Source organism: Cryptococcus neoformans (genome assembly GCF_000091045.1).
Source record: "Cryptococcus neoformans var. neoformans JEC21 chromosome 3 sequence".
NCBI classification, from domain to species: Eukaryota; Fungi; Basidiomycota; class Tremellomycetes; order Tremellales; family Cryptococcaceae; genus Cryptococcus; species Cryptococcus deneoformans.
In genome coordinates this window covers 1,856,201-1,883,700 of record NC_006685.1, presented here as the reverse complement: position 1 = coordinate 1,883,700, position 27,500 = coordinate 1,856,201, and the positions used below count along the sequence as shown (strand labels likewise).

The following is a 27,500-nucleotide window of genomic DNA, read 5'->3' as shown; positions in this document are numbered from 1 at the left end:
CGCCCCGCTCGAACTCGTGGTTGTAACACAGATTTAGTAAATTCTTTCACAGAAATACCAAGGAGGTGACAAATGCGATCTGCGACGGGCTGCATGTTGGGTGGAAGGAAGGCTTGGTCAGAGGAGGATCCGGTGAGGAGGAGGTTGCCGATATGGAGGATGACGGCCGGGATGCGGAACAGTTCGAACTGCTCAGTGTCGTTGAATCCCATGACTTTAAGGGCGTCCTAGACAATAATGAGCTTTCGTTCCTGGAGAAGGACACCGCACTAACCTTTAATAGACGCCATTCCGAAAGATCATCGACCCCGTCAATCTGCAGTCTGGTCTTATTCAGGAAATCGTATTTTTCCGGCTTATCTTCCAGCAATAGGCGATCTACAGCATTTAATCAGACATCAACTTCGACATGGCAAGCGAATAACGGGCTCACCAGCCAGTTTAGCTTCCTTCGCTCCCTTCAACAACTGGTAGAACACATGAAAGTTTCTTTCACCCTGGGCCCTAGCTGTGACCCTACTTTTTTCCAACAAATACCAATCAATGTTTGCTCCAGCAATAGCACCTGCTGGGGAAAAGAATATTCTGATAAATTTTCCGAATCGACTCGAGTTGTTGTTTCTCATTGTTTGGGCATTTCCGAAGGCTTCCAAGATGGGATTTGCCTGCAGGATCTGCTGTTCTAGTATTCCAAGAGACGGGTCAGCCGGGGATGACAGGTCTTTAACATTTTTGCCTTTGAAGCTCGAAGAGCGAGGAAGACCAGTGGATGGGGCTTGTGAGAGAGATTTTGAGGATGAAGAAGATGGGATGGTGGACGCGGCTATGGAGGCGAGATATTGGATCACTTTCTTGGTGTTTTCCGTCTTACCAGCACCAGATTCACCACTACGGCCACTGATCAGCTACTGATCTGTTCAAAGTAGACAGAAATCATACGTGATAAGAATGCTTTGAGATTCTCTTTCCTCGCCAATCTGTTGCCAGGCTCGCTCAGCGACGGCAAATATGTGTGGAGGATTCTCTTCTCTTCGGCGTGAGCGATATTGAGCAACAATTTTTGGTGTATATATCGGTAATGGTTTATAAGGATTGAGTGATATCAAGAAAAGACTATGGGAATGGGTTAATATACAGCCACATATGAACTGGATCTCGATCGCTTACCCAGAGTATGTCTACACAAATGTCAGCATTCTGTACAAGTATCTTCTGCAAAGTTGCTTACATATATTCCGCCAGCACTATACCTTGTTTTCAAGTTGTTAATTACACTGGGCTCATTTAGATGCGTCAAATCCGCAATATCCTCAATACCATCAAATTGAGGAGGGTTCATTGGATTCAATGTCCATAGTGGTACGGTCCGTATTTCTCCTGTTGTTGAGATTTGCACTTCAGAGGTTGCGTCTGGATTGTTATCATCTCCTGTCTGGGAACGAATCCAGCATGGAAGGAAGCCTTCAATGGGGTCAGGCAGCCACATACGCCTGATAGTTGAAGACGGTGGCGGTTCGTAACGATAAGATGTAGGTATATAGGTCGTGCGTCGGGAGTATGAGACGATGCGGTCCATATTGGAGTAATAAGCGTCGAGAGGGAGGGGCGATAAAGATATTGGAAGCGATTGAGTTGAATGGTCGTTAGCACAGATGAAATAATGGCAAGATGAACCAAGATCAGCCTGTAACACGACAAGTGATCAACATGTAGCATCTACGCACTTCTTGTCACTAAACTCGGTCTGCGCCGCTGTCATAGCATCTCCTCCATCGCGTCTCTTCTCCCGAGTCCGAAGCAGATCGGACGGGTCCATTTTTGTAACGGAGTGGCTCTCCTGCTCTCGGAAGTGTTTGGCAATACGGATAGGCACCACGGCCGGCCACGTGTCGCGTTCCAGAGTGATTGGAGATCCAAAGGAACGGGTCACCTATTGAGCGTAGGGTGCTGGACGGGAGCAAGACGGCAGAAGACAGAAGAGATCGAGTGATGTGAAAGGAACGTGGGCCTGGGTGTCCGTGCGTGCGGCGATTGTTGTCGAGAATGAACAGTGAGTTGCGCGGGATATATAAGTGCGAGAAGCGTCTCCGGTGGCCAGTGGTAATAGTAGAGTCAAGAAAGTATCAGCAGCAGTGCAGCTACAGACGGTGCCAGTGGGAAGAAGCTGCATCCTGCGTCGATGTTGTTGTTTTCTTCTTTCTCGCCAGACGCGTCGCTGCGCGTAAAATCAAAGGTGCCACACTGCGTCCACGTCGGGATTATATCTGGCTAAGCGTCACTTCCGCCCAGCGTCCGGCCTTGCGATCGCACGAACTAGTATATATCTGCTCAGCTTTTATACTTTCCACAACTTATTCTACCCGCAAGTCTACTCAGCTACCAGCCAGGGCCACAGCTGCTTATACGCCCAGCTCCGCGAATAGAGTCATCCGCTACCGACTACATCCCGTAACAACACTCTTGCAACCCGCTATACATTGCTACGTACCGCCATCAATCGATATCGGCCGTTTCAGCCCACTTAACTACAATTCACAACACCACAGCGCTGGACCAGCCTCTCTCATTAAGCTAAATCCTCCTTAACCGACTAATCGTTTACTCTGCTATCTACTATGGCGTCTTCCTCAACGTAAGCTGTTACTTTGGAATACCAGCAAGGCTGACTGTAGGCTTAGGTTACTGAACGACGACTGGAAACAGGGTCTTGCTGCCCCTCCTAAAGACCTTCGTCCCCAAACTGAGGTCTGTCCGGGCGCCAACACGTCAATCTCACACAACTAATGATTGCACCAGGACGTTACCGCTACTCAAGGATCTCGTTTCGAAGATTTTGGCTTACGCCGAGAACTTTTGATGGGTATCTACACTGCTGGGTTCGAAAGACCTAGTCCTATCCAAGAGCAAGCTATCCCTATGGCCCTTACAGGACGAGATATTCTTGGTGGGTTTAGGTTTCAGCGTCTGGAGCTGCGGCTTACGGGTATGACATAGCTCGAGCGAAGAACGGTACTGGAAAGGTGAGTAGCCGGGGCACTTTTTGATGACTTGGACTGAATGTCAACTCAGACTGCTTCTTTCATTATTCCTACCCTTAACCGAATCAACACTTCTCTATCTCATATTCAAGCACTTATCCTAGTTCCCACCCGAGAACTCGCCCTTCAAACATCCCAAGTCTGCAAAACCCTTGGTGCTCACATCCCTAACCTCCAAGTTATGATTACCACCGGCGGTACCACATTACGTGACGATATCCTTCGTCTTCAACAACCTGTCCACATTCTCGTCGGTACACCCGGTCGTATCTTAGATTTGGGAAGCAAGGGAATTGCGAGTTTGAACAAGTGCGGTGTCTTTGTTATGGATGAAGCAGACAAGCTTCTCAGTGAAGATTTCATGCCTGTCATTGAGCAGACTTTGGCTCTGTGCCCTCAAGAGAGACAGGTTATGCTGTTCTCTGCTACTTTCCCATGGACCGTCAAGGAATTCAAGGTAGGTTTTGAATCTTCATTTCCCGTTGCCGCTGACCAGCTTTAGGACCAACACATGGTTCAACCATACGAAATCAACCTCATGGACGAACTTACTCTTAAAGGTGTCACTCAATATTATGCCTATGTTGAAGAATCTCAGAAAGTCCATTGCCTCAACACCCTCTTCTCTAAGGTATGCCCCAGACTTTTGGCAGCTCGAATTGGGCCTGACTATTCTTAGCTCCAAATCAACCAATCTATCATCTTCTGCAACTCCACCAACCGTGTCGAGCTCCTCGCCAAGAAGGTCACTGAACTTGGCTATTCCTGTTTCTACTCCCACGCAAAGATGCAACAAGCCCACCGAAACCGAGTTTTCCACGACTTCCGTAACGGCATGACTCGAAACTTGGTCTGTTCCGACTTGTTGACAAGAGGTATTGATATCCAGGCCGTGAATGTTGTCATCAACTTTGACTTCCCAAGGACTGCAGAATCATATCTTCACAGGATCGGCCGATCTGGTCGTTTTGGTCATTTGGGTCTTGCCATTTCTCTCCTCACTGTATGCTTGAAACTTCGCATTATACTGTCTTTGTGCTGATGTCCTATCTTAGCTTGAAGATAGACATAACCTGTACCGTATCGAATCCGAACTTGGCACAGAAATTGCCCCTATCCCCGCCGTCATCGATCCTGTCCTCTATGTCGCTCCTGCCATGGTAGAGGAAGAGCGAGAATCACCGCCCCCTAAGCCCGCTGCCATCGCCGCTCCTCCCGCTCAGCAACAACCTCAACAACGACAACGACAACACCCTCCTGTGCCTTCCCACCAAGCTGCTCAGCAGAGCCCTGCTGCCGCGCCCGTCCAACAACAACAGCAGCAGCAACAACAACAACAACAACAACAACAACAACAACAACCTCAGTACCAACAGGCATATGGTCAGGGCCCACCCCAGCCTCAAGCCCTTTTCCAGCAGCAGCCCAATTCTTCTCCCGCCCCGGCACCTTTGCCTTCTTATTCTCAACAGGCTCCGACTCAGGCCCAGGGACCCGCGCCAGTGCAATCTCCACCTCCCGCGCCTTCCACTCAGCCCCAGGCCCCTGCTCAAACCCCCATTCAAGGCCAAATCCCTCCGACTCAGCCCCGAGCTCAGCAACAAGGCCAGCAACAACCCGGTCAACCAGGTCAGGCGCAGGGTCAGAGTCAACCTAACAGACGGCCGAATACTGGTGGCTTTAGGGGTAACGGACGAGGTCAAGGACATAGAGGACGAGGTAGGGGGAGGGGAGGACAGCCCGGTCAGCCTGGTGCCGGTGCCGGTGCGGGCCAGAGCCAACAGGCTCAAGCCTAAGCGGCGTAAGGCAGGTGTAGTATAATAAAAGGAGGAGCGGGAGGGGTGCGACATGAAAAAAAGGAAGTAATGATGGCAGATGAAAGGGAAGCCGTCGCTATTAAGAGGTATATACATCAAGAAGAAGTAGAAGATGATAAGGGAAATAGGGTGAAGGACGTGATTGGAACCTAAGAAATTCAACCTTCTTCAGTGGTAAAAGCAAGGCCACGCGGAATATCACACGGATCGCCGCTGTTTTCTCAACAAAATCAGCGGTAGCAGAAGTCGAATGATAGGAAAGAAATTAAGAAATGGGAAGTGGGAAGCGGTATGGAGGAGAGGGAATAGGGGATGAAGCACGGGTGGAGGAAGTTTTTTTTTTCTTCCTTGAATTCATTGTAAGCAGCGTGGAAGCCCCTCATCCATAGGCGTGGACATGCATACCATGAATTGAGAAATCGAGAATAGAATGCGTTCTTGTATAAATATAATAGATGATAAAGACCTACAACCTGTTGAAGGTAATTGCAAAAAGTAGTCTCCTGACATAGGCGGCTCTTTGGTGTCGTCAAATGGTTCAAGCCCTCCATTACTTCAGGATACCGGTATGATGAAGAGTAAGTTCCTCTTTGAAATGCATATACAATCATTAACGATCTCGTGGCAGGAAAACATTAGATATACAGGTGTTTCAATCTACTATCTACTTCCTTTCTTCTTTCATATCCACGCCAAAACCTTAATACCTTTTATCCATCCAGTGGCGTTGATTAGTCCTCCGCAAAAGTCATCGGCACCATTAGGTTATAAATTAACGTCATTGTCATTATCCCAATTGCTCGGGCGAGTCCCCTGTCCACCATTACAACACGGAACATCATGAATGTGGGGTATACTGAGATGTCGCCATTAGCATACGTGACTTCACTAACAAGACTGGTTACTACGCTCTTTTCCCTTGATTTTTACTTGTCTGAATATGCATGGCACTACTTTGACTGAGATTTCATCCGAGGTGCAATGATAAATCTTGTCGCCCCATCTAAGATTTTCAAGATTTTTAGATCCTTATGGTTAAATGAGGATACATCTGGCTCGTGTTTACATTATGCACAAACTGAGTCTGGTACCCTGATGGATTGATTATGATGAATTCATTACTTGCGACCTGACGGAATGACATGTATTTACAGTCTGATATATTTCTGGCTATTTATGTTAACAATCTATTGTGCCACCTTACGACCTGAGGCACTTTGAGATCTGGCCAACATCGGCAAGCTTGTCCTCCTCGCAACTTTTTTTCCTCTATACTCAGCCTCTCCGGTGACTTTGACTGGAATGACTCTTGACCCATCAGATACTCTATTGTGTCGGTTAGAGGCACCAAGAGGTAAACGAGAAACGGCATTAAGTTTTGAAGCAGCCATATCTTTTCGAGTAGAAGTTGCTGATGAGATTGAAGTTGCAAGAAGGCCAGTAAGAGGCGTGTTGTTAATATCACTGCTTGGAGTAGGGGTTGCCGGAAGTCGCAATGCTGAGACCGACAACTGTGACGAGTGAGATGCTTTGGCAGAGTTGAAGGAAGGCGATGCAATTGAACGATGTTTTTCCTTTCTCTGAAGAAGTGCGACCTCTGTCTGCTTGCTTTCCAAAGCTACATTTAGCAGCTCTTTCTCTTGCTCAATCTTCGCGACCTTCCTCTCCAATTCAATCCGCTTGACCTCGTCCATTGCCGATTCCATCCTGAGTTGCTCCACATGAGTCCTGAGCTTGGTTTCCTCCAACTTCAGCCCGTCAATCTCTGTCAAGTAGCGATCAACTCGCCACTTAGTATCTTTAGACAGTACCTTGTTACTTTCAGCCTCGAGCACAGCAGAGCGAAGGGCGGAATTATTGTGGGAGAGCTGATATTGTAATCCTTCCACCTGCTCATGAAGATTGGCAACTTCTCTCTCGTAGCCTTTGGCCCGGCGATCAATCGCGGACCTGACTTCTTCAGATGAGTCTTCAAATTCTTTGACAATATGGCGAAGCTGGGCGAGCTCAGTATCTTGGGACATTATAAGATTTGATTTCTGCGCAGCGGATGCCTTGTGTACTTCGCATTCGTCTTTAGCTACTTGGAGCTGGAAGAAGAGCTCCTTGATTTGAACTTGAAGATCCTCAACAATACCTGTCTCGTCTATGTGTCGGTTGAGTCTCTCGTAGAGCTACGATTCGCACGTCAGCTTTTTACCCTCAGAGCGAAGATAGAAAAACATACTTCTTCCTTTTCCTCCTCCCAGAGCCTCTTTCCTTCCAAGTAGCTCGCCAACATTCTACTCGTTTGGATGCTGCCCATCTCGATCTCTGCTGCATTCTTCGTCTGCTCCTCGATTTGGGACTTTAGTCGATGGATTTCTTCCTGAGATTCAAAGTGTCTTTCATCGATTTCGAACCTGATCAAACGAAGCTTTTCGGTGAGTTCGTCAATAGTTCGTTCCTTCTGGATGAGCACAAGCTTATATCTGGCACATTCGTTTACGGCGGAGGTAACTTGTTCCATCAGATCTGACAGCTTTGTGCTGAGCTAGATCAAACATCAGCCTAATTGCGTTCAGTAGGATACAAAAAACCTACTTCCTCCCTCTCCTGCTTCCAAGTCTGGGTCTCCTCTGCGTGCTTGGACAGCCTCTCTTCCGCCTCAAAGTCGTTTGCTTGCTTCTCAGCTTCCAGCTTTTCAAGTTGGTTTCTGAGTTGTAAGATCATTTCTGCATCCTCATGGTGCTTTTCTGATATCGAATTCAGCCTCGGAGTGAGCTGATTGACTTCTTCTTCCTTAGCAATGAGGGCCAGCTTAGTTGACTGAGAGTACTCCTCCTGAATAGATAGCTTGGAGATAAGACCGGAAATAATCTCTTCCTTATCTGAGATAAGTTGCACGGAGGTCTTCAGTTCCTCAGTAGCAGCCTCCACACGATTGAGAGACTCTAATCGGGCGGTATCGAGACTTTTCTTTAGAGCATGAATTGTCCTATCTCGTTCGGCTATTCTCTTGTCCCGGTTTTCAAGGTGCTGCTCAAGCTCCCACATCCTCTCTTGCCCTCCTCTGAGCCCTACCACTTCGGCTTCTCTATCGCGAAGTAACCCTTCTACACCTTCCAGATTGGACATTTTACTCTCGATAAATCTCATTTCAGTCTGCAAGGCTTGGGTATTAACCTTGGCTTCTTCCTTGTCCTTTTGGAGCTTGTCATTTTCTTCTCGAATCTTGCTCAGTTCACGCTTCAATTCGTCGTTTTCGCTTTCCATCTCAATACAAGCTTGTATGGTTTCTTCCTTGGCCGCAAGAAGAGCATCGTTCTCCCTTTCAAGACTGTCGCAGCGTTCCTCGTAGAATAGTTTATCATCTCGAAGTTCCCCGACCATATGTTCGTTGACTGTCATGGCTTGACGCAATTGCTCAAGGACTATGTCCTTCTGTCAGCATATGGTGGTCACGTCAAGGAGATACATAACTTATTTACCTTGGTCTTTTGCATCACACTGTCTTTGGGCCTCTTCTAAGTCCATCACCCTTCCTTCAGCGAACTCAATAAGTTCATCTCGTTCGTGGGCCTCGTCTGCCAAACGTTTCTTCATTTCGGCAACCTCAGATTTTAGGACTTCCATCATGACTGAGCTTGCGCGAATTTGATCCTTCAATGATTGAGAGTGCTCGAGATGCGCATCCAAAAGCTGTGGAGAAACGCCTACTAAAGGTGGGGCCGACATATACTTTTTGTGAAGTAAAGGCGAGGTAGGGGACATGCTATTAAATATAGGTAGGCCATCAGCAGTAAGGTTCGGAGTAGAAGGTTGCTGCCATTCACGGTTGGAGAATGGATCCCATGACGGACGAGGCAAAGAAGAGTGAGATTGTATGGGAGAGTAGCGGCTAGGCTCTGATGACATGTTAAGAGATTCGTTGCATCTCGAGGAAGACGACTCCATGATGGTGGAGAGTTCGGTGCCTCTGAAAGCGGCCAGCGGGTGCTCGCCTGTACTGATCTCATCCTGACTGGTATCATACATCTGACTAGGCGGCTTTTCTGTTTCCGCCTCCTCAGCTTGGTGCCAATCGTAGCTCTCACAGCTTTCAGTAGGGTCGGCAAGTTCTTCAATCTTATCGCTGTTGTTGTGAGAGTAAGATGATGGATTGGTGGGCGTACCAAAAGCATCGAGAGACATGCGCCTGGTAACGTGAGGTGATAGTTTAATCTCAAATGGAGACGAAGATCGCTTTGCTGCTTTGAAAAAAGCGTCTCGGGATTTTTGACCTGGCGAAGGGCTAGATTCAGCTCGGCGATGAGCGGATGATGGACGCTCGGGCGAAAGACAGTGTGAAGAGGGGGTATTGTGAGTGCTTTCAGAAGAAGCTGAGGGTGATTCATATAGGTCTCGTGAAAAGACCCATTCGGCTGCGAGGACATCAGCACCATATAATCACTATCAAAGAACAAAGAGCATACCGTCCTTGCAACATTCTCGGCCATCAACGAAAACTTCATTCAAAAGGTTATTTTTTGAGTCACCAGGAGTTACCTTATGCAATTTTTCTTCGTCTCTTAACATATCAAGAGACTTCGGTTCTTCGTTAGATATAGTATTGCCAGACTCCGTGATAGGTAACATATCATCCGGCCCAAAAAAGGTGGTAGAGTCGGCATACAAGGATTGAGCAAGAATTCGCTGCTCTTGAATTCGGGGAACGGGATGGGGGTGTTGCTGGGTTTGGGAGTAAGTGAATTCATGCAAAGTTGTAGAGCTTGAAGCCTTCGGGGGGGAGCTACGATGGCCTGGTCCACATTCAATGCCTTGATAGACTTATTAAGATACTTGCAAGTGACTTACGGATTGATTGGGCGCGGGGGGTAAGGGAATCTAGAGGAGATGCCCGTTCATCAAAGCTATTGTGCCTTCTACGTGAAGGGGATCCAGAGTAGGTAGATGTCCAATCCAATTCAAACCTCATACGAAGCTTAACACTCTCTGGAGTGCCAGAGCAATCATGGTAGACTGTAATTTCGGGCGTAGGAGTTACTGAATTATCACGAAGAGCTGTGCATTGTGGTTTGAAGGACGAGATGTTTCCTGGATGTGAAATTACTGCACTTGCTTGTGGTCTGTTGAGAACATCATATTTTGCGGAAGATGGTAGTGGGGGTAGATCATCCGGCACTAAATTAAGTCAGTAATGTCTTTGGAGGAACATGCAGAGCAAAACTTACATTGAAACTCTCCACTCAGTCTCATGTTCCTGGGCAGGCTCTTACTCTGTTTGAGACTGCCCTTCTTCAACTTACCAGCGCCAGGTGTAGGAGTCAGCCTCTGCTGAGGTTCGCTATCATTGACCTCACTTCCATCGCCGTATGGATGATGTGCATCAGCCATAAGATGAATTCTTTTCCTTTTCCCTCCCTTCTTTTTCCCTCTAGTCGACTTAGAGGTAAGCGTCGACAAGCTTGAATGATGCGCTAAATTACGAAGAAGAGATTGAGAGCGGCTATGATCGCCTTTCAGCGTAACTGGCGTCTCGTGGTAGAAGGTAGGCGTGTGACGGCCTAATTCGCGGTCAGGTTGGTGGTACACGTCTAAGGAAGGGCTCGGAGTGGCCTCAGGTGTAGGATAAACATTTCCACTTTCGAGCGAAGATGAAGGCCGTGCCCTCGCTGAAAAGGGTGTTGGAGTATTCCGCGATATCGCAGAGTTTGGTCGGTGAAAAGGGTTGAGGCGGCTGAAGATGTCCATGGCTACAGGAGGTTAATACAAGAAGTAGTCGAAGAATAATGAAAAAAGAAGGGCCATGTTGTTTGCGAATTTTATGAGTTGGTCGTCGGTCGTTGTTAGGTCAGTAGAAGAATCGTTCAACGTACCAGCAAACAAATAACTTAGGTGGGCCAATGCTGGCTCCATCCATCAAAGTCTTCATCAACAAACAATAAACATCTCTGGTTTCTAGTTCTGCATAAAGTACCGTGAGCCGCAAAGAGTTACGTATCGATAATAGCAGGCTTCCCCTTTATTTGTATCGTCCATATGGCAGATAGGCCAGAAAGATGACAGGTTTTTTCATCACCCTGTTTGTTGGAAGTAATAGCCTCTTGAATGGCGAGCAAAGAAGTGATTCTTCTTCACGCCTTGAAACTATCGGTCCATACTCTTCAATGGGCCCAGGCTCCCTGGCGTTCCTAGAACCCTTCTAACCTTCATGTTGGACCATGTTTTGGATTGCATATGTGCATATACAAAGTCCTTCGAGCTTCGAGACGCAACATCAAGAGATGATAGTACCGGCGGCGTTTGTGTGTTGCAAAGGCCATGTCATGTGCCTGTGTGTACAATTGGGATATCTACCACCCACCACCCAATTAGGCCCAAGACGACGGGAATGGTAGTAGTAGGCGCGTCGTCGGCCATGTTGACGTCTCTCAGTTGACTGGGCCTTTCCTTCCTCTGGCAAGCGTCTTTCTTTGCTGTATTCGAAATATGGTTAGCAGCTATGCTTCTCCTTGCACCCTACATCTCATTTTTGGCCATGGTTCTTCACCTATTCTGGCAGACTCCTGTCAGGAGAGAAGATACGCGCCGGTGTTTCGAGTCGTTACACGCGTGTGGCACAGTTTGACATTTCACTGAAGTCAAGACCATACGGACTTCGTTTTTAAAGCGGAACTTGCAAAATAATAAACACTAGAACTATCATATTCCAGCCCGGCCTTCATTTTGTGCGTAAAACGCGCTTTCATGCAATCCAAGTGGTACGAGTAGAAGTTTTCCTATCCAAGTAAAAGAGCGAAATATAAACACGACATTCTTCCTATCCGCTCTCCAGTCTTTTGCCTCATTATATCTACCAGACCCTAGTATTCAATAACAAGTCGTTCGAGTGCTCCAAACCGAGACAAGCCTTGAGGAACTGCTCCAAAGCGTTTCTCTGCCTGTTGAGAGAGTTGACGACGTCCTCGCCGGGTTTGACGAGTGGTGCCTTGAGCATGTAAGACAAGAGCGAGAGAACACTGTACAACGGCTGCCACTCGCCGGTAGCGTTCTCACGGTAAGTCACACGAGTGAGAAGCTCGGCGAGGATCGCAAGGTCAAAGATAAGAGGTGTGGCAAGAAGAGAGTCTTCACACTCGTTGAAAATGTTCATGACGTTGCGGCCACCCATGAGAAGCTCGGAGTAGTACTCGTCGATAGCGCGCTCTGGCAACAATGGTCAGAAATGACATGGGAAAGAAAGAAGAATGAACTCACTGGAGTCACCAACAGCCGGGACGTGCTTGATAACGACGATGTGGTCAGGATGCTCGCCCTTTTTGACGACCTCTCCAGTGGCTTTGCTGAGGTCTTCGGCAGTCTTGTAGAGGATGTGGTTGGCAGCGACCATATCATCGACCTGAAATGTGTCAGCCATTGTTCCGCAATATACCAATAATTAGACCTACGACGCTTGACTTGGAGATCTCCTTGGATCTGAACTGCCTCTGAGAGCTCAAGTTCTTACCATCATTGTTACCCAAGTGGTTGTAAGAAGAGATCGACAAGGGCTTAATACCGGCATTGACGAGGAATTCGGCAAGAACTGATTTGACCTTGGTCTGGCCTGACTTGAAATCATCACCGCCAATGAAAGCCTTGTGCTTCTCAGCAAGCTCAATACAACCGGGAACAAACGTGTTCTGGGGAGAGCCGTTGATGAAAGGCACGCCTTCGAGAATGGAAGCGATGGCAAAAATGGTAGAGGGGGAGACTTCCTCGTGAGAGGTCTCAACGGCCTTGAGAAGGTTGTTGGCAGTGTCATTGACCCCTGGAATGATGTCGGCATAACGCTCAGTATTGGCAGTCCAGAGAACGACGACACTGTCAAGATGGTTATCGGCCTTGAAGCGACGGATATCAGCACGAATGTGCTCGAGATGAGCCTTCTTGTCGCCGCCTGGGATAAGATTGTCGGCCCTGTCAGCCTGATTGGCCGCAATGAAGTCGGGGTCTAGTCATACATTAGCTCAGTAATCGTAGAATGACGATGATAGCTGCTCACAGTAAATACTGGGAAGGGGCTTGACATCCTCCATCAAAGGAATCAACTGCCTTTGCAAATCCCATTCGAGAACCTTGGCACGGAGCATAGCCTTGTCCATGGAGAGCGAAGAGATGTCCCAGCCACCAATGACAAAGTCGTTGGGGTGAACCATGGGAAGCATGTCAGAGATGGGCACAAAGACATCCTTTCCGGTTGCAGGATCGGTACCAAGGCGGACGGTAGAAGCTCGAACAACAGAACCAATGTAGTTGGGCTGCTGGATGCCATTCTTGGTGTGCCAAGAGATGTTGTGCTTGTTGGCAAGATTAGTCGCCAAGACGGTTGTACCGTTGTTACCGCCTAGACCGACGAGCATAAGCCTGTAGATTGTCAGACGTCGGACATGGGTACACGATGACATGGACTCACCCAACACGGCCAACCTTAGACTTGGTAAAGAACTCAAAGTTCTTCTCCGTCTTTTTGACAGAGAGCTTGCCGTCAGGACCCTCTGCAAAGCCATTAGCGATAGTAGGCAAGATCATATGCCATGAACCTACTGATGACTGAGGCCCCTCTGTCGGTGAATTTGGCTTTGATACCATCGGCTTCATAGACAGTGGAGTCACTCTCGACCTTGATAAGACCACCTTCAGGAGTCCTCCGGGCGCTGGGGTGAACCTCGCTTTGGTCTTGAGCAGGCAAAGAGAAAGAGTCGTTATGACCACGTGCGTCCAAAGCGGTAGGAGACATCTTGTTTGTATTTTGTTTTGGTTTGGTTTTATTATTCAAGTGTGACGGCGTATTGAGTGAAAGAATTAGAGTATTCTAAGAGACGGGGCAGCAGTGTGTTTAAAGCCCCTTGTAGTAGCCCATGTCAGCGAACAATGTTGAATAGTTTGGTCAGAGACTACGTACCGGTGAGCGTTGTGTGCACTACAGAGACTGTTTGAGAACATATAGTGTTGCCCGTGGGCAGTAGTAAAAGAGTTTAGTTGAAGGTTGGTAAAGGTAGTTGGTGCTGCAAGCAGAAAGTTGGAAGGGATTGGAGAAAGAGAAGGAGTTATTTCATTTATTTTCTTATGTACATTTCGTGCAGGTGGAGGTAAACAACTCCGAGAGGACAGTCCTGTCCCCAAAATGCCCCAACGCCTTGGAATTGGCTACGTTACATCCGTGACAACCGTTCAACTTTTCCGCTGGACCAATGAAGATTGAGCTTGATATCCGATGAGATCAGTGCATAACCCTGACACGTATAGCAATTTTAGGCCGATTGCCTTTATCACTCGTCGTCCCTGCGCCCTCCTCCTGCCTTTTGTTTTTCTTTTTGCATTACTTCTCCTTGTGTGGCTTAAGACCTCCTTTTGTTGTACATATAACCCACAAATCACACAGAGCTCGCCGCTTTGTACGAATCAGTCACGCTCGTATGAAATTTGGTCTGCATGGAGAAGCAGTGCACGAGCCAAGCACGAGCGCACCAAAATGGGGAAGAGAGAAACAGCGCATTATTATTTCTCGTCACAGCAGGAGCGTGGACCCCCGCAAAGACGTGTCAGTCAGGAGACAGACACTTATTTCGATCCGGGGCCCGGCAGGTTCCTGACCATTCCTGGCTTGTGCCTGGGCCGCGTCTGTGGCAGTCCTTGCTCGATGCCCGACGCCCGAGAAAAAACAGCAGCGTCTTGAAGTGATGGATCATCAGCGAAGAGTTACGGCGCAGGCTGCTATATTGTATGACACTCCGTAGATTGAACGGGTTGGAGCCCGCCAGAAGGATATTTAGGTCCATACCGCTTTTATAGTTCTGTGCTACCCCGTGGCATGAAAGAGGTAATGTGGGAAAGGTGCTGGGTCTGTGCAGTGGAGACCGCTACGAATTGCGAACATGTACGAAATACATGGCCTTTTCAGTTACCTAGAAACAACAGCCGCAGTACACAGTACCAGTACAGCACAGCACCTCAAAAGCCATAAGCCACTTACGAATCCCTGGCTTAAATCCGTCCGTCCCTTTCACACTTCACACTTGTCTTTACACAAGCTTGATTTTTCCGCCCTCCTCGGTGATAGCAACGCTCCTCTTTTCATCTAGAGAAATCCTACCGGCATGAATGATAGCCGTAGTGAGGACGCTAAAACAAGAGATATGAGCTCTGAGGATAATTTGCGATGCATCGGGCATAGATGTGGACTCACGTCGCCTTAATAGTGGGCAGACCTTTGCCATCGTAGTCTGACGCCTTGGCCTTGCCAGCAGTCACCGCCTGAGCCGCATCTATACATATCATGTAGTTAGCTCCGTTACGATGTTTCGGTGACCTGCTTGTGACGCACCAATGAACTTCTCCAACGAAAGGTACCCGTAACCTCGTTGGCCGTCAAAGTAACCATTCTCGTCGGGGCTGTACTTGACATAGAAGGGGTTGTACTGCAGAATTATCAACATCCCTTCCTCAGGCGGGTGCAGCTGGAATGAGACGTACATCAATCTTGCCAACATCGTCCTCCACAATGCTGTACCCTCGGTGAGCCTGGTCGACCCTCACTTCACCCTTCGCCGCCATATAGTGGAATCGCTGTTCACTGTGCACACCGGCCTTCAAGGGAGCAGCCCAGCTACCAAAGACTGTTTAATTATACGGTATTGAGTTTAAGACGCCACTTACGAAGCAGTGTAGACAGCCGTTCCTCGCTGGCTGGGAGTCTGAATGTTTTCCCAGTCTACTAAAAGGGTGATGGTGTCTTCTGTCTTAGGGTCGCAACCAAGCGAGGTGGCAATGCCTGTCGTGGCCGAAGCGGTAACCTTTGTGGGCCTGTAGCGACCTTCAACCATCCAGCAATGGATCTATGCCACACATATCAGCCAGCTTTCCCGAAACTAAGCACGGTAGTTACGCACATCAATGTGATGAGAGTTGAGGTAGTATGAGATATCAGAGTCGATACCAGCCCATGACTTGAACGTTTCGAGCTGGAATTTGGGTTGGGACATGTCTGGAAGTATGCGTTTTAGTGTTGTTTCGTAGCAAGAAACAAGACGACTGACAGGAGTTGTAGAAGTTGAAGTCTCCAAGCTTCTGAGCCCTCGCTCGGGCATCATTGTAGGCAGGGTCAAATCGCTTGTGGCTGTAAACAATCAGCATATCAGCGGTCATCTTACTGGAAACTCGGCAGAACACTTACTGCTCAACAAAGCAGACCAAACCCTTTTTCTCAGCCAACTCAATTAACTTTTGGTGATCCTCAAGCTTCTGGGTAGCAGGCTTGGTAACCATGACGTGATGGCCAAGGTTGAGAGCTTCAGAAGCGATAGGAAAATGGGTGCTGTCGGGGGTAAAGATGATCACAGCTGAGCCCTTGGGAAGAGCACGAAGGGCTCCCTTGTCTAAATGGAATCAGAAAACTTTCGCCCTTATGATATTTATTGTTAAACCACTCACAAGCCTCAGCATCCCTGACAGAGGTTTCTGGAAATCCTCTGAAGTTCAAGTCGAGTCCCTTGTACACATCGCCAATGTTCTTTTGGAAATGTTCGCGGATTTCTGGGAACTATGACCGACTTTGATCAGCACCTTTAGTGACATGTCAAGCTGTATACATACTTTGCCTCCATTTGTTCCAGCCATCACGATGCTGCATTCAGCCAGCCGGTCAGTTGATCTACAATATATAGCACTGTGTCAAACGTACTCAGAGACCTTGCCCCTTCGACGAAGATCGAACATGGTGATTCCGACGACCCCAATCTATACAAAGCATTAGCTTTGTTTGGGAATTACAAATTAAGATATATACCTTCTTGTCAGACTTTGATTGGCCCGAAGGGGTGATACCGGTGGTGTATTCACCCTACAAGATATCAACAGTGTTCATGTAATGGGCGAACAGGATTGACTCACAGTGCCCATGAGGCCAACAGCAATAGGAGGGAAGCTTTCGATGGACATAACAGATGATCGATATGGACGGTTTTTGGTGAGAACTGAGCTATGAGGGTCTAAACAAAAAGACAAGGGAGCACTTGTCGATTATATGCATGTTGGCCATCTCGACCTCCAGTAGACAACTTTGGGTTTGTCGTCGTCCGCCGGCCCGGTGACCGGTTCCTGAGCCCGGACAGACCCGCCGAAATTCATGTGACACCAGGTGGGTCGGCGATCAGCAGAATCCACATGCTCGATACTGCGTACTACGTATCCTGTTTTTATAGATCGCGATGCTCATGAAAGAAGGATATCGCTTATTGTATGCAAGGGCGATAATAGGCCAAGGATCACAGACGAGATGACGTCCAACAAGCATCTGCTCCTCTTAGGCACCCACGATACCCATATTCATGCTGTCATTTTCAACTCGGAGGCTCGTACACTCACTCGGGGTGCATCAACAGTAGCGAGCAAGCAGCCTAGCTGGCTTGCAAGACATCCTGACTCGTAAGCACAGGTCTCTGCTATTGAAAGAAGGACTGACGGACTTGAATTTTGAAGAAATTTGAAAGACTTGGTCTACGTGAATGGGTGGGTGGAAGGCAAGTTGTTTGTGTATCGTCTGTTGGATGACCAAGGGCGTTTGGAACTGCTTTCGGAAGTCTCAAGTGGTGGGAAAGGCCCTACCCATTTAGACATTCTTCCCGATGGGTCAGGCATGTTTATAGCTCATGTAAGTCTTCTTATGAAATGGGACTGAAAGTGATGCGCGAAGGCTTATTATCTCACCCAGTACGTTTCGGGAACTGTAACTTTCCATCCACTCGATGAACAAGGTCTGTTCACTCGTCAAGCACCTTTATCAGAACATATTTTTACACCCTCCCATTCACCTCTGAAACACCATCGCCAAGAGCACGCTCATGTCCACCAGATCGTCTTGCACGAAGAGGAAATACTGGTCCCTGATCTGGGGTCCAATAAAGTATGGAGGTTGAAGTGGACTGGGAAGAGCTTCGATGTGGTAGGTGAGATTAGTGGATTGGAAGATGGAGATGGACCAAGGCACTGTGTGGTGCATCCCGAAGGTGAGTCATACCTCATACATACAAGAGGAATTTGGACAGGTGCTAATTTCAAACACTCTTAGGTACACACATCTACGTGGTCAATGAACTATCATCTCAACTCACCATTCATACTTTGCCAAAAGATGGACCCTCCCAGCTCATTAACAGATTCAGCATGCTCCCAGAAGGTGACAAAGCAGAATCTCGCCCCACCGGCGCTTCAGAAATTATTCTTCTTCCTCCCACACGCCCAGGAGGACCATTACTTCTCATAACTTCCAACCGCGACTCCCCCGTGTTTGAGACAGATACCCTGGCACTCTTTTCAGTATCTTCCACAGATGGAGCGGATGTGCGGAGGACAGAGAAGGGATGGATGGAAGGCATCGGACGGCATTTAAGGGGTGTTGGTGCCGATGAGAGTGGGAAATGGGTTGCAGTACTTGGCCGAGATGGTGGGGGCCTCAAGATTTTTGAAAGGAATGATAGAGACGGCCTCGATCTGAATGAGGTAACTAGACTAGAAGTAGAGAATACAGTCATACCTTTATGGGTAAACTAGCAGGCATCGGATTAATTCTTGATAAGAAAAGGATGAATTACGGGTAAACTCTTGATAGGGAAATAAAATACATGGTCGGTCCGCATGAGAACGAAATGATTATTACAAATTACCAATATCCCAAAATTTCCGCCGGTCTTCTAAGCATAAACATTCACATCTTTCGCATCCGGTCCAACGGGATCAGACGACGCCGCAAGATTACATTGGTGGAACATCCTCAACTGATCCGGCTTGAAAGCGCCCATAACAGAGTGAAGCAACCCCCTATTATGGAAGATAACCAAATCACCTTCTTCCCAGTCTTGGGAGTAGACCAACCCGGGGGCGATGCCCGGTCGCTGGATCTTGTAGAGGATCTCACGGACAGCCTTAAGATCGTCAATGACCCCACCTTCGGGATAAAGAGCAGCACCTTCGGAAGGGGATATGTGAAGTTTGTAAGCGCCGCAAGGGTGCACTTGTACGTGTAATGCACCAGTGACAGGGTTCTTCCAGCACTGCAATTCGTTAGCGATAAGGTTTTCTCACAAATCGAGTTAAAAATTTACCATTGGGAAGATCTTGACTTTGCTCTCCTCCCACTCTGGCAACTCCTCCATAGGCATTTCAAGACCTTCCGATTCAAGTCCAAGACCAGTAGGAAGCGCGTGGGCCTTAGACATCCAGACATATGGGTGAGGAGCGTACTCGACATTGGTTCGAACGGCAAGAGACTTCAATTCGTCGGGGAGGACATCAAACATGTTCTTCCCGCTCACGACTATAGGTCTATCAGTCACTGATAAGAAAACAGTCTTCTAAGCATAGACTCACAAGCTGTACCACCAAGAGGCACCTTAAGCTCGTCACCTGTGCCGTCGTCGTATCGACAAATCTGATAAGGTCCTTTGGGCACTTTGACAGCATAAAGCGTGGTGACTTTAGGAGGAGAGAGGCCGTAAAGAGCTGCATCAATGTGCCTAGTAGGGCTGTCAGTCTTGGAATGAAGTTTCTCCCCCGAGTATACTCACCATCGATAGAATCGGGTCACACCACTCGCGTCGTCCTCTTCAGAGATTATACTCTTGTGGAATGTTCTGTGATGGGGATGTTTGAGTTGGGGCTATAGCCAAGGATTAGCTCTTCGAATTTACATTATAAGCCGGACAGACATACACGATCGAGGCCTTCGTAGACCATGGGGACCTTGCCGTTGCCAATCAACTGCACCTGAGGCTGATGAGGGATAGTTTTCAAGTCGGGATGCAAGATGGACGACTTGGTATTGCCAGTCTTGTTGTTACCATGACCATAGGCGTTGGCTTCGGGGTCGAACGCGTGTGTCATTTCGAACTGCTGCTTAGGAGAGAGCTTGAGGTTCTTGAACAAAAGAATGGAGTGCTACGGAGGATAGGAGTCAGCATATGATTCCATAGTAAGTCCACACCGTCATAGCACGCGCCTTATAAAGCATGTCCATGATTTCCTCCATTTGCTCAGAAGTGACGTTATCAGGCTCGAACCCTTCAACCTGCCTGCCAAAGTCCTTGAACATGGCGGGGTCGGCAGAAGTAGGAACGGGAATGGGTTTGTAGTTGAAGTGGTTAGAAACGTTGACCATGGTTGCGAATGTAGAAACTTTCAAGATTCTTGTGGGAAATTGGGGAGTTCTGCGGAAGAGCTGTGTATATATAGCTAAGGGCATTGCCAGTGCGATAAGGAGCATGCGAATGTAGATGTCTCATCGGGTGGCGATAACCTATACGAGCGGAAGCAGATGTCACAAGTGGAGGCACGCCGATGATAACGGCCATCCGATCTTATCGGTAATAAAAATGCCCGCCTGCCTGCCGCATACATGTCCAGATGTGATTCTGCGCATGAGTAAGAAATAATCAGGTTCCGCAGAACTAAAAATCGCAGGGGAGAATAGCAGAGGGCAAGCCGCCCAGACGAAAACGTAGTAAACATAGTAGATCAGAATTTTCCACTACCAGTGGCTGCTCCGAAACAGATGGAGATAGACGAATATCGGACCACCGACGGACACGTTTGCCTTGAAGTGTTTTCAGTTATTTACGTAATTATGTAAGAAGAAGACTTGGGTTGCGGCCTTCGCCGGGCTAACGTGATGACGCTGCTGGGTGGTGGGCTGTCCGGTAGGCCGCCTGAGTTTGGTTATGCATCTTGTTGCTCTGTTCATACTTTCTCCATTCCACTCCACCCCATAAGAGCTCCGTCCCCTGTCCAATATGGCGACTTTCAACCGCCTCTCGCAGAGGATAATGGAGAACTTCCAAGAAACAACACGCGACCTCTCCCTCATCGCTGGTCCGGGATCATCCACCACCTACTTTGATACGTCCGATGAGAAACTGAAGGAAATCTCCAAGCTGCTAGAGAGCAGAAGCGAAAGAGAAAGGCTGGAAGGTATGAAGAGGATCATTGCAGGGATGTCCAAGGGAAGGGATATGGAGCCATTTTTCGCTCAGGTCGTGAAAAACGTAGTCTCCCAAAGCATCGAGATCCGCAAGTTAGTCTACATCTACTTGCTCAGGTTGTGAGTGCATGTTTTTTGATCTCTCTGGGCGTCACGTTTAAATATTATGCCGCAGTGCTTCAACAAACTCCGACCTTGTGCTTCTGTCTATCAACACCTTTCAAAAGGACTTATCCGATCCTTCTCCGCTCATAAGGTCTATGTCTCTGCGAGTATTAACGTCTATCAGAGTCCCTGTCATTCAAGGTATGTACAATTACTATCTCCCCTGGAATAAGTCCTGAACATGACTAGGTATTATCATGCTGGGACTAAAGAAGCTTGTGAATGATCGGAATCCTTGGGTACGCAAGACAGTCGCAGGTGGACTTGCCAAAGTCTACGAGTACGTGCCGACTGTCAAAACGATAGAAATCAACTGACGACATCCATAAGAATGGATAACTCCTCCCTTCCTTCTCTCATTTCACTTCTACAGACCCTTCTATCCTCCCCGTCACCTCTTACTCTCGGAGCCTCACTCACCGCTTTCCAAGAAATGTGTCCCGAACGTCTCGACCTCCTTCATCCCTACTTCCGGCACATATGTCGGCTCATCGTTGACGCAGACGAATGGGGACAAGCTGTCGCCTTGGAAGTCCTTTCTAGGTATGCGAGAGTAATGTTGGAGAAGCCTGTCGGTGTGGGTGCAGTACGTCCTCAACCTATGACGGAACAGCAGAAGCACCAGGACGAGAGCGAGGACGAATTTGAAGGTGTCGACCAAGACTTGGCTATGCTTCTCTACTGCATTAAGCCTCTTTTCCACTCTCGGAACCCAGCTGTAATTCTCGCAACCGCGAAAGCATATTGGTATCTCGCCCCGATTGATAATGCCATCGTCGGACAACATTTACTTGTAAAGCCATTGCTTAGGCTAGCAGGAAGCTCGAATAGTGAGGAGGATAGAGCCAAGGAAATTGTGGCCTTAACATGGGAAATTCTGGCTGAGATGGTAGACGAGAGACCCGTGAGTCTAATATGACATTGATCAAAGGTTTCGTTGCTGAGATTTTATCGTAGTGGCTTTTCATCCCTTATCAATCGTCATTCTTCCTTCATTCTCAAGATTCTTCCCTTGTGCAGAAAGCTAAACTCAGGGCTCTGGGCTCGATGGTAACCCCTGAAAACGCGACTGTATCTATGCGGGAGTTCAAGGCGAGTAACGCGAAACCCTTGGTCTTTGAGTGTAACTTACTTCCTCTTAGCATTACATCCGATTGCCAGATGAAATCGTGGCGGAGGAAGCAGTGACAGCGATTGGTAGCTGTATCAAAACCCATTCGGATTTGGCGTCTTCAGGCCTGGGTGCACTCATGAAATTACTCAAGAGTGATAGAGGTATGTTTTATTGACCAAATGGCGCCACCGATACACTGTCCTGATTTGATATATAGAGACCCTTGTGGCTCAGGCCGTGCTCGTATTGAAGTCTGTAATACTTTCGCATTCCCAAGCGCTTGGTTCTTCCATATCTCCTCAGCGTCTCGTTGCCCGTTTGGCTAAAGGCCTCGACTCTATTAACAATCCCAAAGCTCGAGCTAGCGTTTACTGGCTTGTTGGACAATTCTCCGCAATCGACCCTTCTGAAGAATCAGAGAAGAAGGGTCTGGGCTGGGAAGGCGTAGCCCTCTGGGTACCTGATGTGCTTAGGAAAGCGATTAAGGGTTTCGCCAACGAATCCGTCTCTGCGAAGCTCCAAATCCTCACGCTCGCCATCAAAATTTTGGTCATTGCACCTTCAAACCCCAAGCTGGACTTGATGGCCCAGTATCTCTTCATGCTCGCACGCTATGATGCCGATTATGATGTGCGTGATCGTGCGCGATTCTTAAACGCTCTTTTGCGTGGGGTCCGAGCGGAGAAGCCTGTCAATAGCAGTACTGCCGACAGTCCGCCCGTCGAGGAGGAACATGAACAAGATACAGGTGGGGTCGTACTTAGACGTGAACAAGTCAAATTTGCAGTTTCGGGTAGGAGGCAACTGGGAGCTGTAGAAGTGGCGGAAAACAGTAGGCGTGGGGAGTTTGAGGTAGCTTCCACCTCAAGGATCGCGGGCAAAAAGTTGAAGGGATACGAGGCCCTACCAGAATGGACGGATGATCCTACAGATTCGTCATTGCGAGATTCAGATGTAAGTCGATCAGTTGGCAATTCACCGCAAAAGCTGATAGTCTCGTTTCAGCTCGATAAACCCCAAATGACGACACCTGCACCCACGGCTATCTCATCACAAACCCCCATACACCCTCATGCGCCTTTACACGTTTCTTCAGCATCATCCATACCTAAGCGTGCTCTCCAAAATACTGCTTCTGTAGCATCAGCATCCCCCGCCGGCAGCTCACCAGCTGGATCGGCGCGTCAAACAGCCATGATTAATTCCAAGTTCCAGGATCTGGATGCGTTTTTGAATAGCGAGACTGAATCGGAGACAGAAACGGAGACGGAGGCGGAAAGCGAGGGCGAGGAGGAGAGCAAAGACGCTAGGGTACGAGGTGTGGTATCTGATAGACTAGGCGGTGTGGCGATCGAGTACGAATATGATGAAGAGACAGACGAAAGTGAAGACGGGATGGACAGTGAGACAAGCGAAGGCGAAGACCAGAGGCTTTATAGAGAATAAAATGAGCAGATCAGAAGATATGCATTAACGTAGTGAAAACCTCGGGAATAATCTGTCTAATCCTATCACCATTCTAAGCCCTGCCTAACTTCTCCTTCAAGTACGCCACAACATCCTCGATCTTGACTTCCTCACCCTTGGCATCGCCCGCGGCGTCCTTTCCGACTTGTTCCTTGATACGGACGGTACCGGCGGCGAGCTCCTTGGGCGCAAGGATGGCAACATAGGGGATAGCGTCGTCGTCAGCCTGTTTCCATTGAGCAGGGGCTTTAGGGTTGACTTTAGGTGAGAAGGAAGTCTATTGACGTTTGTTCAGCGAAATGATCAAATCTTGGCGCGGGAAGAGAGGATGGGGCTTACCTTGATACCAGCATCCCAAAGCATGGTCGCAAACTCCATCCTCTTCTCCAACTCCACACCACCCAAGCCAAGGACGAACACTTCAGTCTCTTTACCTCTCACCTTCTCCTCACCCTTTCTCCTCCTCATTTCCATAATAGAGTACACTCTCTCCACACCGACTGAGACACCAACACAAGGCACTTGCTCAGCCTTCCTACCAGTAGCCTCAGCGAACATGCCCACGAGGTTATCATATCGACCACCGGCGGCGATAGATCCAACACCGACGGTAGACTCGTCGATACCGTCTTCATTGGTGGTAGCGGCGGACTTGGAAGGCTTGGGTTTAGAAGAGGGAGTGTTGGTGCTGATAGATGAAGGAGCGGGAACGGAGGGGATAGTTTTGAGTGATGGGGGAGCGGAAGATTCGTGAATGGCCTCGTAAATGATACCAGTGTAGTAGTCGAGACCTCGAGCAAGGGACATGTCAAAGCTCATCTGCGATATATTGTGGTTAATAGACGCATGACTCTTGGATATATGGAGCTCACCTTGTTGAGGACGTTGTAGACCTTCAAGTACCTGAAGAGAATTTCCATGTCGGCAAGACCTTGCTTGGCGAGAGGGATACTCATCAAAGCTTCATCGGATTGAAGTTTTTGAAGAACCTCAAGACCGGGACCTACACCCATATGGTCAGAGAAAACACCGTACACAGACAATAAACCAACTTACCCTTCAAACCAACGTATTCTCCGATCTTGTCAGCAACAGCCTCGTCGAGGCCCTTCTCCACAGTCATCTCCTTCTTCACATCCGCCCAAGGAAGCTACGCAACGTCATGATTAGACATGAAGACTACGCTCGATACACCGTTCATCAACGCACCTTGTCGAGCTTGTCAACAGCAGAAGAAATAGGTCGGGTCTTTTCTGCGGGGACACCGGCGAGCTGGAAAATACCATCCAGGATTTTTCGGTGATTGATCTTGACAGTGTACTCGCCAATATCGAGAGAGGTAAGAGCTTCACATAATACTCGAAGAACTTCAGAATCATAGACCATGGGGTCACAAGGACCCGCAATGTCAAAATCCTACTTTTGAATTAGTTACCGGTCTGTTGAGGGTTTTTATTACGAACACATTGGTAGAACTCTCTCATACGACCCTTGGTCATGACAGGCTGATCTCTTCGGTAGACTTTTCCGATGTGGTATCTACGAATGGAGGAAATACCGTTCATGGCGACATATCGAGCAAAGGGGACCTATAAACATTCTCATTCAGTACCGCTCATAAACGTAAGCAGTTTGACTTACAGTCAAGTCATATCGCAAAGAGCAGAGCTCACCGCCCTGGTCGGCAAGGTCATAGATCAACTTGGAGTCCTCACCATATTTTCCGGCCAGGATCTCCTTGAGCTCAAATACAGGGGTATCAATTGTGCTAGCATCGTGTTTAAGAAAGATGCCTTCAAGAGTCGAGAAGATCTTCTTTCGCAAAAGAGCAGCTTCTGGCTTGTGGTCAAGAGTACCTTTGGGGGTTTTCAAACTGAGAAGGCTGGATGTGCTGGAGCTTCCCTCCTTCTGAGCAGCCTTGAGCTGATCTTTGAGGGCCTTCATCTCCTCAACCTCCTTGGAAGCATCCTGCTTGGAGACCTTGAGCTCTTTGATGCGGTTCTGAAGAGCGGTAATTTGGTCCTGGATCGAAGTGGTGGAAGTGGACATTTTTGCTACAGTTGCTAGGTTGAAAAGTTGGCGAGGGGAGATAGTTGCTGTTGCTCTTCTTAGTGTCCTAAATATGGGAGGACGGAGCATAAAGCTGCTGGGCGGGTGGAGGAACGGAGGAACGTAAATGTGAGAAGGGCAAAGAAGGTCGGTGGTCCTCGAAATAAGACTCGGAAATAGAAAACGAGTGAGCTCGCGTGCATCTCGCGTGCTTCTCGCGTGAGGAGTGGGAGTAAATTGCCACATCAGATGTCACGTGATGTTGTCGGCTAAGTGCGGTGCTGCTAGTTAATCAGATAAATATATATCTCGTCGGTAGATCACTGCCAAATCACAGCGCGGGCATTCAGAGTATTCTTTTCCCTCAGCCACTTAGCCACAAGTCCTTTTTTCCTATCTCCATCTAAAAATATAGCTTATTGCTTGTACTTGGGACCAGACTACCACGATGGTACAGCCAAAATCGATTGTTACCACCGTGTTCATCGCTCTCGTCCTTGATCTCCTAGGTCCGTCAACTTGAGGTCGAGTTCTTCAATAATTCGGTTCACTAATAACGCGTCTATTTATAGCATTCACTATCCCGCTGCCCCTCTTCCCGCGCCTGATAGAATGGTACCTCTCAAAAGACACCTCTCCGGACTCGCTGATATCCCGCTCGCTTGCGTTTTGCAACTCGATTAGAGCGCCTCTCCATGCATTACGGCCGACTTCCGCTGCCTTGTCCAGTAAGGATGATGCGGGGACCAAAAACTGGGATGTGGTTCTTCTCGGAGGTATGATGGGAAGCCTTTTCAGTTTCTGCCAATGTATCATTAGTCCTTGGCTGGGTCGTTGTAAGTTCCATCAGCAGACCGCAACTCAACTACTGACTACTCACCATGTTTGTAGTGGCTGACAAGTATGGAAGAAAGAAAGTTCTCATAGCCACTATGGTCGGAAATGTTGTCTCTGCCAGCATCTGGATCAAATCTACCTCTTTTGTGGGTACAAATGACACTCCATTCTCAAGCCCGAAAAGCGCATTCTGACTGATTGGCAGGAGTCATATCTCTTGTCTCGTCTCGTAGGTGGGTTGAGCGAAGGCAATGTACAGCTGAGCACGTAAATACGGGTTTAGAAGCCACCACTTCAAAAAAGCTGATATAATCACAGGGCAATCATCAGTGATGTGACTACATCTGCCACCAGGTCCAAATCTCTCGCCCTTGTTGGTATTGCCTTTTCCATCTGTTTCACTTTTGGGTAAGTTTCATACGAGTTAGTGACGCATTACAACTATTAATATCGGGCCAGACCATCTCTAGGTGCCTACTTTGCAACTCGACCTCTCCCGCTTGGGACCTCTGATGATAAATTCAACGTTTATGCGATGCCAGCCGCTATCTCCTTAGGACTTCTACTTCTTGAAACCTTGTTCTTAGCCGCCAAGTTGCCAGAGACGAAAGGATATAAAGTCGAAGAGGTATCTAATGCAAATCCCGAGCAACCATCCGTGCCCGAGCCCAAGGACATCTTTGAAGACAAAGAGCAGAAGGTGCAACGATTGAAAGATATGACCGGTCTCCATGGCTATTTCCTCTTGTTCTTCTCTGGAGTGAGTGCTTTCACCTCTCCAACTTTAATGATCTTGCTGAACTAATTCTAGGCAGAATTCACATTGACTTTCCTGACCTATGACATCTTCTCTGCGTCCAATGCATACAACGGCAAACTGCTCAGTTGTAAGTCGCTGTCACCACTATCCTTTGTATTCTCCTTCTGAACAATATGCAGACATCGGTATCCTGGCAACCATGATTCAAGCTCGTCACGTGCGTCCATCCATGGCCAAAACTGGTGAAATCCAAGTAGCT

The 27,500-nt window shown here is 48.1% G+C and overlaps 10 protein-coding genes across 10 annotated transcripts in view; 4 read left to right on the top strand and 6 right to left on the bottom strand.

The window, feature by feature from the left end:
• CNC06470 (nonmuscle myosin heavy chain b, putative) overlaps positions 1 to 2,150 on the bottom strand; it is a 6,124-nt gene extending 3,974 nt beyond the window's left edge. Inside the window, exons 1-7 of the mRNA XM_569902.2 lie at positions 1,725 to 2,150; positions 1,229 to 1,490; positions 1,168 to 1,178; positions 940 to 1,113; positions 434 to 888; positions 275 to 378; positions 1 to 227 (exon numbers count right to left, since the gene is read on the bottom strand). The exon at positions 1 to 227 is cut by the window's left edge and continues 238 nt beyond it. Of these exons, the coding sequence (XP_569902.1) occupies positions 1 to 227; positions 275 to 378; positions 434 to 888; positions 940 to 1,113; positions 1,168 to 1,178; positions 1,229 to 1,490; positions 1,725 to 1,816 (1,325 nt within the window). The 5' untranslated portion in view covers positions 1,817 to 2,150. The remainder of the gene's footprint in view (positions 228 to 274; positions 379 to 433; positions 889 to 939; positions 1,114 to 1,167; positions 1,179 to 1,228; positions 1,491 to 1,724) is intronic.
• A 199-nt stretch (positions 2,151 to 2,349) lies between these two features.
• CNC06460 (RNA helicase, putative) lies at positions 2,350 to 5,278 on the top strand. The gene is made up of 8 exons (XM_569901.2): positions 2,350 to 2,632; positions 2,679 to 2,745; positions 2,797 to 2,944; positions 2,995 to 3,020; positions 3,070 to 3,495; positions 3,541 to 3,669; positions 3,718 to 4,041; positions 4,094 to 5,278. Exons 1-8 carry the CDS (start codon positions 2,616 to 2,618, stop codon positions 4,832 to 4,834), a joined length of 1,878 nt encoding a protein of 625 aa, XP_569901.1. The 5' UTR covers positions 2,350 to 2,615; the 3' UTR covers positions 4,835 to 5,278.
• A 701-nt stretch (positions 5,279 to 5,979) lies between these two features.
• CNC06450 (ER to Golgi transport-related protein, putative) lies at positions 5,980 to 10,624 on the bottom strand. Its single transcript, XM_024656882.1, has 7 exons — positions 10,069 to 10,624; positions 9,692 to 10,018; positions 9,310 to 9,636; positions 8,326 to 9,258; positions 7,439 to 8,268; positions 7,083 to 7,388; positions 5,980 to 7,029 (listed from the first exon to the last, which is right to left on the bottom strand). Exons 1-7 carry the CDS (start codon positions 10,586 to 10,588, stop codon positions 6,043 to 6,045), a joined length of 4,230 nt encoding a protein of 1,409 aa, XP_024512557.1. The 5' UTR covers positions 10,589 to 10,624; the 3' UTR covers positions 5,980 to 6,042.
• A 927-nt stretch (positions 10,625 to 11,551) lies between these two features.
• On the bottom strand, positions 11,552 to 13,900 carry CNC06440 (inositol-3-phosphate synthase, putative). The gene is made up of 7 exons (XM_569900.2): positions 13,782 to 13,900; positions 13,424 to 13,724; positions 13,293 to 13,374; positions 12,882 to 13,243; positions 12,286 to 12,830; positions 12,095 to 12,236; positions 11,552 to 12,043 (listed from the first exon to the last, which is right to left on the bottom strand). The coding sequence occupies exons 2-7, from the start codon at positions 13,614 to 13,616 to the stop codon at positions 11,691 to 11,693; spliced, it is 1,677 nt and encodes a 558-aa protein (XP_569900.1). The 5' UTR covers positions 13,617 to 13,724; positions 13,782 to 13,900; the 3' UTR covers positions 11,552 to 11,690.
• Positions 13,901 to 14,693: 793 nt separating this feature from the next.
• Positions 14,694 to 16,882, bottom strand: CNC06430 (dehydrogenase, putative). The gene is made up of 13 exons (XM_569899.2): positions 16,769 to 16,882; positions 16,665 to 16,718; positions 16,560 to 16,615; positions 16,472 to 16,502; positions 16,310 to 16,418; positions 16,053 to 16,254; positions 15,916 to 15,995; positions 15,769 to 15,863; positions 15,536 to 15,714; positions 15,353 to 15,485; positions 15,204 to 15,297; positions 15,066 to 15,144; positions 14,694 to 15,001 (listed from the first exon to the last, which is right to left on the bottom strand). Exons 1-13 carry the CDS (start codon positions 16,814 to 16,816, stop codon positions 14,902 to 14,904), a joined length of 1,260 nt encoding a protein of 419 aa, XP_569899.1. The 5' UTR covers positions 16,817 to 16,882; the 3' UTR covers positions 14,694 to 14,901.
• Positions 16,883 to 17,078: 196 nt separating this feature from the next.
• On the bottom strand, positions 17,079 to 20,110 carry CNC06420 (conserved hypothetical protein). Its single transcript, XM_024656881.1, has 7 exons — positions 19,872 to 20,110; positions 19,586 to 19,810; positions 19,441 to 19,532; positions 19,244 to 19,389; positions 18,979 to 19,190; positions 17,989 to 18,927; positions 17,079 to 17,925 (listed from the first exon to the last, which is right to left on the bottom strand). Exons 1-6 carry the CDS (start codon positions 20,028 to 20,030, stop codon positions 18,568 to 18,570), a joined length of 1,194 nt encoding a protein of 397 aa, XP_024512514.1. The 5' UTR covers positions 20,031 to 20,110; the 3' UTR covers positions 17,079 to 17,925; positions 17,989 to 18,567.
• On the top strand, positions 17,125 to 18,485 carry CNC06425 (hypothetical protein). Its single transcript, XM_024658465.1, has 4 exons — positions 17,125 to 17,302; positions 17,357 to 17,528; positions 17,589 to 17,883; positions 17,946 to 18,485. Exons 1-4 carry the CDS (start codon positions 17,154 to 17,156, stop codon positions 18,425 to 18,427), a joined length of 1,098 nt encoding a protein of 365 aa, XP_024514320.1. The 5' UTR covers positions 17,125 to 17,153; the 3' UTR covers positions 18,428 to 18,485.
• Positions 20,111 to 20,618: 508 nt separating the features above from the next.
• On the top strand, positions 20,619 to 23,607 carry CNC06410 (Golgi to vacuole transport-related protein, putative). Its single transcript, XM_024656880.1, has 8 exons — positions 20,619 to 20,969; positions 21,025 to 21,155; positions 21,204 to 21,294; positions 21,345 to 21,918; positions 21,972 to 22,106; positions 22,157 to 22,289; positions 22,346 to 23,082; positions 23,134 to 23,607. The coding sequence occupies exons 1-8, from the start codon at positions 20,662 to 20,664 to the stop codon at positions 23,572 to 23,574; spliced, it is 2,550 nt and encodes an 849-aa protein (XP_024512513.1). The 5' UTR covers positions 20,619 to 20,661; the 3' UTR covers positions 23,575 to 23,607.
• CNC06400 (histidine-tRNA ligase, putative) lies at positions 23,580 to 25,777 on the bottom strand. The gene is made up of 7 exons (XM_569896.2): positions 25,237 to 25,777; positions 25,059 to 25,184; positions 24,805 to 25,011; positions 24,652 to 24,745; positions 24,468 to 24,598; positions 23,935 to 24,414; positions 23,580 to 23,872 (listed from the first exon to the last, which is right to left on the bottom strand). Exons 1-7 carry the CDS (start codon positions 25,732 to 25,734, stop codon positions 23,648 to 23,650), a joined length of 1,761 nt encoding a protein of 586 aa, XP_569896.1. The 5' UTR covers positions 25,735 to 25,777; the 3' UTR covers positions 23,580 to 23,647.
• Positions 25,778 to 25,991: 214 nt separating this feature from the next.
• The window catches only part of CNC06390 (conserved hypothetical protein), a 2,001-nt gene continuing 492 nt past the window's right edge, over positions 25,992 to 27,500 (top strand). Inside the window, exons 1-8 of the mRNA XM_569895.2 lie at positions 25,992 to 26,153; positions 26,217 to 26,480; positions 26,536 to 26,627; positions 26,687 to 26,748; positions 26,800 to 26,889; positions 26,941 to 27,241; positions 27,293 to 27,368; positions 27,421 to 27,500. The exon at positions 27,421 to 27,500 is cut by the window's right edge and continues 492 nt beyond it. Coding sequence (XP_569895.1) covers positions 26,093 to 26,153; positions 26,217 to 26,480; positions 26,536 to 26,627; positions 26,687 to 26,748; positions 26,800 to 26,889; positions 26,941 to 27,241; positions 27,293 to 27,368; positions 27,421 to 27,500 — 1,026 coding nt within the window. The 5' untranslated portion in view covers positions 25,992 to 26,092. The remainder of the gene's footprint in view (positions 26,154 to 26,216; positions 26,481 to 26,535; positions 26,628 to 26,686; positions 26,749 to 26,799; positions 26,890 to 26,940; positions 27,242 to 27,292; positions 27,369 to 27,420) is intronic.

Excerpts from the sequence above, each read along its gene's own strand:
- CNC06460 (XM_569901.2), top strand. Across the intron at positions 3,496-3,540 it reads GGACCGTCAAGGAATTCAAG|GACCAACACATGGTTCAACC; the intron begins GTAGGTTTTGAA and ends GACCAGCTTTAG. Across the intron at positions 4,042-4,093 it reads TTGCCATTTCTCTCCTCACT|CTTGAAGATAGACATAACCT; the intron begins GTATGCTTGAAA and ends GTCCTATCTTAG.
- CNC06450 (XM_024656882.1), bottom strand. The coding sequence starts at position 10,588 with ATGGACATCTTCAGCCGCCTCAACCCTTTTCACCGACCAAACTCTGCG. Across the intron at positions 9,259-9,309 it reads CCGAGAATGTTGCAAGGACG|CCGAATGGGTCTTTTCACGA; the intron begins GTATGCTCTTTG and ends ATGTCCTCGCAG. Across the intron at positions 7,030-7,082 it reads GGGAGGAGGAAAAGGAAGAA|CTCTACGAGAGACTCAACCG; the intron begins GTATGTTTTTCT and ends TGCGAATCGTAG.
- CNC06440 (XM_569900.2), bottom strand. The coding sequence starts at position 13,616 with ATGTCTCCTACCGCTTTGGACGCACGTGGTCATAACGACTCTTTCTCT. Across the intron at positions 13,375-13,423 it reads CAGAGGGGCCTCAGTCATCA|AGGGTCCTGACGGCAAGCTC; the intron begins GTAGGTTCATGG and ends ATGGCTTTGCAG. Across the intron at positions 12,831-12,881 it reads GCCCCTTCCCAGTATTTACT|ACCCCGACTTCATTGCGGCC; the intron begins GTGAGCAGCTAT and ends ATGTATGACTAG.
- CNC06430 (XM_569899.2), bottom strand. The coding sequence starts at position 16,816 with ATGTCCATCGAAAGCTTCCCTCCTATTGCTGTTGGCCTCATGGGCACT. Across the intron at positions 16,419-16,471 it reads CTGGAACAAATGGAGGCAAA|TTCCCAGAAATCCGCGAACA; the intron begins GTATGTATACAG and ends AGTCGGTCATAG. Across the intron at positions 15,145-15,203 it reads TTCGTTGGAGAAGTTCATTG|ATGCGGCTCAGGCGGTGACT; the intron begins GTGCGTCACAAG and ends TGATATGTATAG.
- CNC06425 (XM_024658465.1), top strand. The coding sequence starts at position 17,154 with ATGACGTCCAACAAGCATCTGCTCCTCTTAGGCACCCACGATACCCAT. Across the intron at positions 17,303-17,356 it reads CTTGCAAGACATCCTGACTC|AAATTTGAAAGACTTGGTCT; the intron begins GTAAGCACAGGT and ends TGAATTTTGAAG. Across the intron at positions 17,884-17,945 it reads CTGTGTGGTGCATCCCGAAG|GTACACACATCTACGTGGTC; the intron begins GTGAGTCATACC and ends AAACACTCTTAG.
- CNC06420 (XM_024656881.1), bottom strand. The coding sequence starts at position 20,030 with ATGGTCAACGTTTCTAACCACTTCAACTACAAACCCATTCCCGTTCCT. Across the intron at positions 19,533-19,585 it reads TCTACGAAGGCCTCGATCGT|CCCCAACTCAAACATCCCCA; the intron begins GTATGTCTGTCC and ends CCTTGGCTATAG. Across the intron at positions 19,191-19,243 it reads GCCTCTTGGTGGTACAGCTT|TCGTGAGCGGGAAGAACATG; the intron begins GTGAGTCTATGC and ends ATAGACCTATAG.
- CNC06410 (XM_024656880.1), top strand. The coding sequence starts at position 20,662 with ATGGCGACTTTCAACCGCCTCTCGCAGAGGATAATGGAGAACTTCCAA. Across the intron at positions 20,970-21,024 it reads TACATCTACTTGCTCAGGTT|TGCTTCAACAAACTCCGACC; the intron begins GTGAGTGCATGT and ends ATTATGCCGCAG. Across the intron at positions 22,290-22,345 it reads ATTACTCAAGAGTGATAGAG|AGACCCTTGTGGCTCAGGCC; the intron begins GTATGTTTTATT and ends TTTGATATATAG.
- CNC06400 (XM_569896.2), bottom strand. The coding sequence starts at position 25,734 with ATGCTCCGTCCTCCCATATTTAGGACACTAAGAAGAGCAACAGCAACT. Across the intron at positions 24,599-24,651 it reads AGAATACGTTGGTTTGAAGG|GTCCCGGTCTTGAGGTTCTT; the intron begins GTAAGTTGGTTT and ends ATATGGGTGTAG. Across the intron at positions 23,873-23,934 it reads TTTGGGATGCTGGTATCAAG|ACTTCCTTCTCACCTAAAGT; the intron begins GTAAGCCCCATC and ends AAACGTCAATAG.